Raw genomic sequence first — 10,796 nt, forward strand, 5'->3', positions numbered from 1 at the left:
AGAACTACCACTATTCATTAAAATTCCAGCTGAAGAGAAGTTCCCTCCAATTTAAACACAGACAACAACAGAAGAGAAGTTTCTTCAATCAATTTGAACTCCTTTTGTCTCCAGAACTCCTTTTTCTTCTGGGAGCACCGGGGAGGGATTGGTAATACAAAGCTGAAAAGGAAAAAAAAGTCCCCCCTATAAACCCACACTGGTTTATCTGCTGCTGCTGCTGGGTATAAAGGTTTGATCCCCATCGCCTCCCGAAGATGTTCCAAACCCACGTGCTCCCCATGAACCACAGCCAGGACCTCAGCGTGAGCTCCTCACTCACCACGGCTGGATACCAAAATGAGCTGGGGCTCCTCTTTTAAACTGGAACCGCCCCCGGCTGGAACCGCCCCATCATTATCCATCACAGCTCCACCTGTGCTGCTCTGTCCCCCCTCACTGTTCCCAGCTCACACCTGGGGCTGCTCTCTCCCCTCCCCATCCTGTGGCATCTCTCACCTGCAGCTGCTGCCAGTCGGAGGGTGAGGGCAGAGGGGACTTGCTGTTCATTCCCGGGACGGTTCATTGTCTGCACCTGACACGATGGGGCACCGGGCTTCCCTTGCTGTGGATAAGGACCCCTCTTCTCCTGCAGGTGCCCGAGGCTGGAACTGGGATTCCACCTCCGAAATTCTGTACCTGTGAAGTACATAATTCCCAAGGAAATTCCCCAGCAATCGTTACTCTTCATTTGAAATTTTTCCTTTGGAATCACTCCTAACTTGTCCTTCTGTGGAAGCGTTTCAAACGTTCATTGGAGAGCTCAGGAGCCGAGTTGGCTTGTTTATGACTTAGCTGACAAGCCCAGACAAAACCCAAACACCGAGAACCCCGGCCCTGCCCGGCCCCGCCCCAGGTCCTGCCCTGCCCCGCCCCGCCCCCGGTGCTGCCTGGCCCCGCCCCCGGCACGGCCCCGCCCCTGTCACTGCCGGCTCCGCCCCCGGCCCGCCCCCGGCTCCGCCCCGGCCCTGCCCCAGCCCGGAATGGGGGCGGGACCATCGCCCGCGGCCCCCGCCCTTCTCCCTGGGCCGGCCCCGCCCCTCACAGCTCAGCCGAGCCGGGTCCGAGGGGAGAGAAGAGATTCTGGTATAATTTCAAAACGTATTGGGAAAAATAAATCTATAGAACAGCTCATTTCCTCTCCCAGATTGGCTTCTGTGTGATCGCCTGTGACTCCAACTGCTCCGATGGGATTTTCAGCCTGTGGGGCTGCAATGACCTGCCAGAGTCTGAGCACAACAGAAAATAATGGGAGAACTCCCTGGATCAGGCAGTGGAGCCCCTCAGTGGTGTCCCAAAGGCCCAGCAGTGCCCAGCATCTCTGACTGCAATTTGAGGGGTCCCAGCACAGCCCCTCTGCAGTGTTCCCCCTCTGGAGCTGACACTTCCCAGCAGCCCTGACCAGGGTTTGGGGCTCCCAGCACAGCCCCCCTGGCACATCCCCCTGCTTCTTTACGTCCCGTTTAACCAGAATGAGGTTTTGGGAGTAGGACAACCCAAAGCCAGCAGAACTGGCCTTAATAATTTTTGGGGGATCTCTCTTTTCTTCCTCACCAAACTCCCACTGCCAAAACTCAGCCTGAGGCTCAGCTCCCCATCCCCTCAGTCTCTCCAAGGACCTCGGCTTGAATTTCCCAATCCAACAAGGCAGAAATGCTGCTGTCCTTATTGTATATCCTAATTGCAGTAATTGCTTAAGAAGAAATTGAAAGAGATTAAAGGAATGAAGAGAAATTAAATAAGAGCTGCCAGCTCCAGGGGCCATCCAAGGGTTGCTCAAAACCCTCAAACCAATAATTTGCTTTAATTAACCAACTCAAATGGAGTAATTAGCACCACATTGATACAGCATGATCCTTTATAATTGAGTTACAGATAAATATTGCAGAATGTAAAAACCTTTCTAAACCCAGAAACTCTTTGAAGAGATATACAGGGCACAGCTGCAGACAGAGTCTGGTGATTCAGGGGAAAAACCCCAAAGTTTTCAGTCTTTAGCATCTTCCACAATGTCACCATTGACAGCAAACGTGGCTTCAGCCTCAGCAAGACAGACTCAGAGATTTTGCAGATCCTGGTCTCGCCTCATCCTTTCAGCAGGTTCAGTCTGCAAGGAGAGAGAAGAAAATGGGTCAGAATGGACAGCCTACCTCCAGAAAATCAAGAGCTGTAAGAATTTCCCCAAAGGTCCCTTTCCCTGTGGACTGAGGGCTCCAGGTTGAAGCACAGGCTGCACCTGCCAAGGGCACACTATGGAAACCCCAGAAGTAAAAGCTGCTCGATATTTCAATACAAAGTGACAGCAAAAACATGAAGCCCATTTGCACAAAAGGCAGAAGAGACTCAAAGTTAAGATCTGGAGAAGTGAATCAGAACTAGGAACAACCCATCAAATTACTGAGAGACAAATAGGAATCTGATGCTGTGCTGGATAAACACAAAATGCTCATTACCATGAAATTTGAAGGAAAAGTTGCTGAAGATCTTCCATAACACAAGATACCAATTACATGAAGCAGTCCAGTGTGTGTTACAATGCACTGAAATGCTCTGGGTGAAATCATCTGTTCTACAGAAACTGTTGATGCATATTAAGGTTTCACAGAGATGATTAAAAAAAAATGATATCAGGTTAAATCTCACCCTTCGCAGCACCTCTTGCAAGAGAGCTCGACTTTCAAGGGTTAGCAGCTCCTCATGAATAAGAACTTGCTTTTCCAGGGTTCCTAGAACAGAGCCCAGATGCCACAGTTTAGATCCTGAAGCCAAAAATCCAAATACAGCACTCCTTGAGAACCCTAAGGGACAGCCACGGATTCTGGGGCTACAGGAAACAGTGAAAAATTGCACCAAGAACAGTGCAGTGCTGGCTGGGAGAAGCAGCATTACTCTGTCTGAGAAAATGCCATTCTGCAGCCGGTTTAGTGCTCTAGAGAATTTTACTGCCATGGCGGGGGGGGGAAATAAAAGTATTATAGCTGGGGAATGAAGGAAAAAATCCCCAAACCGCTGTCCAGAGTATGAGGGTGAACATCCACAACAACACAGCAAAATAAATGGAAACTTCAGAAAAAAAACAGAGACATTAAAATTGAAAAGCCACCGTCTATTAGAAAAATGCTTGCACAAAAGAACTCTGGTGTGGAGCCTTAATTCAGGATACAGTTACTGAAGAATATCTGAAGACCACTTTTAGGTGCTGTACACAAAACTAAACCCAAGCACGCTTCTATTTTCTAGACGGATTCTCAGACAGCTGAGTGAGAGTCTCAAGCACACACTCAGTTGTCAGATTTGCCTTTGCCCACCTGAGCAAGGACAGAGCAGACGTGGCCAGTGCAGGTCAGACCCACCCCAAGTCCTGCCTGAGCCCCTCTGGCCACCCTTCCCCCTGCTAAGGCTGACCCCAACAGGCTCCAGCCAGGCCCGTTCAGAGCTGGCTTTGTGCACCCTCCTGATCAGATGGGAGGGAACCCTCCTGTGCCCGGGGCCCGGTGAGATTTTCCTGGACAAAATGCAATTTCTCATACAAAAGGCAAACACGGTTGTTTTGTTTGGGGTTTTTTTCCTAGGATTTGCCTTACACAGGTGATGTTCCTCACAACTCAGCACTACGATGCCAACAGCAGCAATACAGAAAACCCCTCTGGGACAGAGCAGCAGAAAAACCCACCTCCAGACTTACCAGAGAGATGACAGGAGGGCCCTCAGTGCAGTGCCTGCTGAGCCAAGTGGAGCTGGCAGGGTGACCCATTGACATTCTGTGTTCACCTTTCAACAGAGTCAATGAGGAAACAGAACAAATCTCTCTCGGTGTTGAGATCCCTTCAGGTGCACCTGAAGATGCTCTGGAGTGTCCTTCAGCAGCCAGAGCAGAACAGGGTTTCTACTGTGCTGAAATGCAATTGAATCAGAAGAAAATAAAAGAAAGCACCTCTCTCCATGCTTTTTATATTAAAAAGTCATGCATCAGAATTTTTTTAACCGTTCATTCTTGCTTTACACTGTGTAAATTACAAGCACCCAACTTCCAGCCTGAATTTGCAACAGCCCCTCAGGCTGACTGAGCTCAGCAAGACCACCAGAATCACTGAATTGTGGAAGGGAAAGCTCATCCCATTCCAGCCCCGGCCAGGGCACGGACACCTTCCACCAGATCCAGGGGCAGCCACAGCTTCTCTGGGGAACCTGTGCCAGGGCCCCACTGCCCTCACAGGGAACAATTCCTTCCTGATATTTAATCTAAAACGGCCTCCCTTCATCCTGATGAAGCCGTTCCCCTTGTCCATCTCACTGCGTGTCCTTGTGAGAAATCCCTCTCCATTAGGGCATAAGCGGCTCGCACAGACCCCCCCCAATCATTGTTCTGGGGGCTCTCGGGGCCACAGGAGCAATCCGGGCGTTTTACCGGCTTCTCCTGCCGCCTTCCCCGGGAACTCCCGGCACGGCTCCACCGCCGACAGCGAGTGCTCCAGCTCCGGGCACAGCGGCAGCGAGTCCCGCCCGCCCGCCGGGGGATCGGCAGCGGCCCCGACACTGCCTTCGAATGGCCCGCCGAGGAAGCGGCAGTGACGGCGGACACCGGCCCGGGGCCGGCCCGGAACTGCGCCCGGCTCGGGCGGGCGCGGCTCGTTCGGGGAAACTCGGCTTGGTTCGGCTTCTAACACAGGCGCCTGACTAAATCCACTAACCTGAACCCGGCTGCGGCGCGGCTGAACCCACTAGCCCGTGTCCCCCTAAACCTGGAGACGCCACAGAAAATTCCCCCGGGCGGCGCCGTGGTCGGGGTTTTGTGCACGGAGAGACAAACCCGGGTTTTTCTCTCTTTCCCGCCGCGTGGGCCGGGAAATGACGCGCGGGGCATGCTGGGATACACCGAGGCATTCATGCCGCAAAGGCTGCTGGGATATTCCGAGGCGCTGTGCCGCAAAGGCTGCCGGGATATACCGAGGCGCCGTACGGCAAAGACTGCCGGGATATACCGGGGCATGCGTAGCGCAAAGACTGCCGGGATATACCGAGGCATGCGTACCGCAAAGGCCACTGGTATACACCGAACCGCGGCGCAAGGGACTCCAGGATACACCGAGACGTGTCCCAACACTTCCGTGGCACCGCGGAGCCCCCATCCCGTGTACGCGCACGCCGCGGAAATTCCCTCCCGTGCGGCTCCGTGGTCCAGGTCGCGCGCAGGCAGCCGGCTGCTACGTGTTCTGGGTGCTTGCATTTTTTCTCGCCTTTTTGGCCGTGATCTTTTGGCGCTCGGGTGGCAACACTGCCCGTGAGCTCACAGCCCGGGGCTGCTGCGCGGCTCCAGGAGGGCACAGCGGAGAGCTGCAGTACCGCACTAGATCCACACGATGGCAGCATTGCCGCACAGTTCTCGGACGCCGGCACGGGGGAGAGCTGCAGTACCGCTCTGTGTCCACACGGCGGCAGCACTGCCACAGGGAGCGGAGGCAAAAAAGAACGTGGCCAAAAATCCCCTTCCAAACATCCCCTAAAGTAAATGCCCCAAAAGACCCCCAACCACGAGAACCCTGCCATCAACCAAGGCAAAACAAAAAAAAAAAAAAAGCCGTAATTTTAGGCTATATTTCAATATTTCTTCTATTTCTTATTTTGATATTTCTGTTAATCATTACAATTTATCTATTATATCATGTACATTATAGTAGATATATTTTACATATTATAATATATGGAACATGTAATAATATACAGTATGTCTATTGATATTATTGTTCGTATTTTATAGTTCTCTTTTTGTTACTTATATATTTATTTTTTTTGTATATTTATTTATTTTCAGTTAGCGTTTACTTCTTGATATTTTAAACAATATGACTTCATTAACCTAACAGATCAGAACCACACTTAATTAGAATTGAATGATCCTGGTTGTCTAAGGGGTAAATATTTAATCTTTATTAAAATAATAATAAATAATAATAAAAATATAAAATAGTTTTCTCTTTCTGTGTGCTTTTGGAGGGGTTGTTTGTGGGGGGTTTTGTTTTGGGTTTTTTTTTTGTTTTGTTTGTTTGCTTAGTTTTAGATTTCTTGGCTAATAAACAAAGAGTTTCGGAGAGTTACAAAATAAAATGTCTACTTAGTTTTATTGCTACCTCTGAAAAACATTTTGACATCAATTTATTCCTGGTAATACTGTACATGGGGAGAATGAGACCTGTTTAGGGGTTGAAAGGAAAAAAAGGCACCACAGTGTTCACAGCTTTCTCCGTTCAGGTTTTTTAATTTAGCAGAAAATACAGAAGATTTTTGCTAACTGCACTCTCAATTATATCCAGATGTCCAGTAGACAGGGAGGTCATTTCTCAACTTCTTTCTTCCCAACAGCCAAACTTCCACATACTCGGGGGAAAAAAGAGTAAGGAAAAAAAAAAGGAACAAAGAAAACATGAAAAAAAAAAAATAATATAAAATAAAACAAAACAAAACAAAACAAAATAAAAATTAAAAGAAAACTCAAAAGTTAATAAAAAAGTAAAAAGAGAAAAGAAATTAAAGAAATAAAACCTAAAACAAATTTAAAATATAATTTAAAAACTGAAAAATACAAAATAAATAACATGAATGTAAAAACCGAAATAATATCCATAAATTTAAAAAAAATAAGTCATTAGGATTTTAAATAGTAATAAAGAAAAATTAAAAAATTTTAAAACTAAATAGTAGACTAAAACTATAAAAATTAAAGAAATAAACCAAAAGCATTTTAAAAAGACAAAACAACAAAAAAAAATTAAAACATTAACCACAATACAATATTTAACATAAAATAAAAATCAAAAAGTAAAAAATAAAATAAACAATAAGTAAAATAAAATACAAAATTAAATAAACACAGCTCTCCCCTGATGCCACTGCCTAACACAGCCCCAGGATTTTCCTCGATTATGCAGCGATAGGGAAAACAAACCCAGTGCCTCCCAGAAAAAAGGGTTTTATAGACAATTCCCAGTTTTGCTTGAAAACAAATTCTGTTTTATGGGGAAGCTCACTTGGGATGAACAGCCACATGTGCCAAGGCAGGAAAGAACCACCTCATTGTGTCCAAGGAACAGCAACTAGGCCGGGATTTAAGTTTTATTGGAACTTATGTAATTAAAAACACACTCAATTGAACTTGAAAACGAGGTGAATCAAGGCAATTAAAACTTAGCAAGTTTTCCTGGCAATTCCCAGAATTCTGTGGACATGGTGCTGACCAACTCCTGATTTACCAACCTTAATTGGGTAAATTTCCTTGGAAATGTCCCCTAAGAATTACCAAAATTCCAATTAGGATAGAAAATAGAAAAAAAATATATAGCCTTACTAAACTCAGAGAGAGGAAAAACATCAAAAAAAAAAGGAAGGAATAATATCTAACTCCCAGCTTGCCTGGAAAACAAGCTCAAGAATTTCTAACATGGAAAACTTTTGGAACAGCCAGGAAGTCTGTGGAAGTCCATGGAATGATGATTTCAAATCTGCTTCCTCTGCTCTGATTGTCAAGGGAAGAGGGAGTTAAACATGCCAATTTACTCCTATTCCAGAATGATCTCTAGTTTGTGGGAGTAACAACCCAAAGAAACTCCAATCTTACTTGTATTTGACAGCTGAAACTCTCAGCAGACTTGGGAAGTTTCAATGGAACCAAAGAGCCACAACTCCTGGAATAACAAAATTCAACTCAGCAAAAGACAGCAATTCTATTGACAAATCCATGGAGGAGGAGGAAGATGACACCAGGAACACAAACCAGCTGAAAGCCACGATCTACTGTAAAGGGCAGGAAATCAAATGGACAGTCTCTGGTTATGGTCACACATTTCTCCAGGAGTCAGAGGGAAAAGTGGGAACCTTGGACTGGGATAAGGCCTTCCAGTGGCTCCACTTCCCACTGGCTCTCTCCTTTTTTGCCAAATACCTGCAAGAGGAAAAACAGCAGGAATAAAGTTTCAAACAGGAGGTCCTTGATTCAGGCAGACTGAAATGCAGCTCCCAGGGAGCAAGTCCAGGCTGTGCCCAGGGGAGCTCTGGGAATCTGGGATTGCCTGAGGGATTAAAGGGCTGGAAAAGCAGGACCCACCTGCCGGGTTTAGTGCTGGGACACAGCAAGGCCTCGGCTCAGGGGCAGCAGTTGGAGCTGGGACTGCAGGAGAACACCCCAAAGCCAGGTTAAACATCCAGCATGACACGCAGCACGCTCCAGGAGAAACTCAGGTGGGAGAAGCCCCCGGATGCTCTGTGTTCCTTGCCCTCAGCAGCTTTGCCAGGGCCTCCCTCAGAATGCTGACCTCACCCTGCAGCTCCTACAAAATAGGAGAACTTATGGAAATCGCCCAGCAATCCATGGATTTCCAGGTATTAAGAACCAAAGCAGCCGCCCCTCAGTGGTGTCCCCAAGGCCCAGCAGTGCCCAGCACCTCTGACTGGAATTTGAGGGGTCCCGGCACAGCCCCAGAGCAGCAGAAAAACCCACCTCCAGACTCACCAGAGAGATGACAGGAGCGCCCTCCCTGCGATGCCTGCTGAGCCAAGTGGAGCTGGCAGGGTGACCCATGGACATTCTGCGTTCACCTTTCAACAGAGTCAATGTGGAAACAGAACAAATCTCTCTCGGTGTCGAGATCCTTTCAGGTGCACCTGGAGATGCTGCAGTGTCCTTCAGCAGCCAGAGCAGAACAGGGTTTCTACAGTGCTGTGAGAAATACAATTTAATCAGAAGAAAATAAAAGGAAGCATGCCAGGGATCCAGGGGCAGCCACAGCTTCTCTGGGGAACCTGTGCCAGGGCCCCGCCGCCCTCCCAGGGAACAATTCCTTCCTGATATTTAATCTAAACCGGCCTCTGAGGCATAAATTGAAAAATCACAACTAATCCTTTATAGTAAATTAAAGAGCATCTACAGTATATTGGAATATATTCCAAGTAGTATTTTAAAATATATAAGATAGCATTTAGTAACACTGTGCTTATTACTTTTTTGCATATATTTAAACATTACAAATATGAAACCTTCAGCATAATCAGACAATGAACTAGAAGAACTAACCCAAACAACAGAATAACATCATTAAGAGCACAAATAAAGAAAAGAACACAGACTCTAAAATAATATGTTCTCTTAAAATTGTGCCAAAAAAGCCAAAGCACACATGAGAACGATAAAGGTGAAAAAATGAATAAAAAACGACCCCCACCACGGCCTGGAGACCACCACCACTAAAAACTGAGCGTGCCCAGAAAAGCATAAAATAATTACCATATCAAACGAAAATAAGCAAGATCAAAAAATAAATATGTATGAAGAAAGTCTGTAAGATATCATGCATATGTAAAACCTCAGAAAATAAGAAAGGGGGCAAATCCCCTGGGGGGTATGCGTGTCTTTGATAAAATTATTCCCCACGTCAATAAATACAAACCGCTCTAACAACTCGGATTAGTTGTGGAGTTCTTTCCGCGTCGTTTCAGCCTCCCTTCATCCTGATGAAGCCGTTCCCCTTGTCCATCACTGCGTGTCCTCGTGAGAAATCCCTCTCCATTAGGCCAAAAGCGCTCGCACAGACCCCTCCCAGATCAATGTTCCGGGGGCTCTCGGGGCCACACGGGCCCTTTACCGGCTTATCCTCAACGCCTTCCCCGGGAGCCCCCGGCTCGGCTCCAGCGCCGACAGCGAGTGCTCCAGCTCCGGGCACAGCGCCAGCGTGTCCCGCCCGCCCGCCGGGGGATCGGCAGCGGCCCCGACACCGCCTTCGAATGGCCCGCCGAGGAAGCGGCAGTGACGGCGGACACCGGCCGGGGCCGGCCCGGAACTGCGCCCGGCTCGGGCGGGCGCGGCTCGTTCGCTTCGGCTGAGGGGGGCGACGTTCGGGGAAACTCGGCTGGGCTCGGCTGTTCGGGGAAACTCGGCGATTTCCGTCAGCCGTCGGCTATTCTCGGCTGTTCGGCAACACTCGGCGATTTCCGTCAGCAGTCGGCTCTTTTCGGCTATTCGGCAACACTCGGCGATTTCCGTCAGCCGTCGGCTATTCTCGGCTGTTCGGCAACTCTCGGTCATTTACGTCACCCCCCGGCTATTTTCGGATGCGAGTAGCATTACGTCACTTTCGCCCCTCCCCCGCCGCCATCTTAGTTGTGGCTGAAGCCAATTCCGGTCGAGCCGCCATCTTTTTTGTGGCACACTTAAGGCCCCCATCGTTGTCTAACACAGGCGCCTGACTAAATCCACTAACCTGAACCCAGCTGCAGCGCGGGTCAACCCACAGCCCGTTTTCCTACACCTCGAAACGCTACAAAAAATTGTCTCCGGGAGGCGCCGTGGTCCGGGTTTTGTGCAGGCAGTTAGATAGACATATATGGGTCCTCTCTATTACCCGCCCTTTTCGCCGCCATTTTTAGAAGGTCGCGCGCCGCGTGCCGCGCCGCCATCTTGGTTGTGGCACTCCCCCCAAATGTCCCCCTCGGCTGCTCGCACAGGCGCCTGACTACATCCACTGCCCGAACACTGCCGTGGGGCCGCTCAGCCCCCATCCCGTGTCCGCGTACTTGCGTACGCCGCGGAAAATATCGCTCCCGGGCGGTTCAGTGGTCCAGGTCGCGCGCAGGCAGCCAGCTGCCACGTGTCCGGGGTCCTTGCACATTTGTCCCGCCTTTTTGGCCGTGATCTTTCGGCGCTCGGGCGCCAGCACTGCCCGTGAGCTTAGAGACCGGGGCAGCTGCGCACCTCGGGAACCGGCACGGCG

The 10,796-nt window shown here is 48.8% G+C and overlaps 1 protein-coding gene across 19 annotated transcripts in view; it reads right to left on the reverse strand.

The window, feature by feature from the left end:
* The window catches only part of EZHIP (EZH inhibitory protein), a 65,696-nt gene extending 55,582 nt beyond the window's left edge, over positions 1 to 10,114 (reverse strand). For 6 of the 19 annotated variants that reach the window (XM_083879297.1, XM_083879298.1, XM_083879295.1 and 3 more), the window contains exons 1-2: positions 9,672 to 10,114; positions 9,477 to 9,574 (exon numbers count right to left, since the gene is read on the reverse strand). In XM_083879297.1, coding sequence (XP_083735423.1) covers positions 9,481 to 9,574; positions 9,672 to 10,111 — 534 coding nt within the window. In that variant the 5' untranslated portion in view covers positions 10,112 to 10,114 and the 3' untranslated portion in view covers positions 9,477 to 9,480. Of the gene's footprint in view, positions 1 to 1,748; positions 2,147 to 2,682; positions 2,766 to 3,724; positions 3,934 to 4,897; positions 7,719 to 7,807; positions 7,976 to 8,137; positions 8,361 to 8,542; positions 8,750 to 9,476 lie in introns of those variants that run through there. The other 13 variants (XR_014591862.1, XM_083879289.1, XM_083879294.1 and 10 more) reach the window with 13 other exon arrangements.
* Between the last annotated feature and the right edge of the window lie 682 nt (positions 10,115 to 10,796).

This window comes from Zosterops lateralis (genome assembly GCF_965231275.1).
Source record: "Zosterops lateralis genome assembly, chromosome: 28".
Lineage (NCBI taxonomy): Eukaryota > Metazoa > Chordata > Aves > Passeriformes > Zosteropidae > Zosterops > Zosterops lateralis.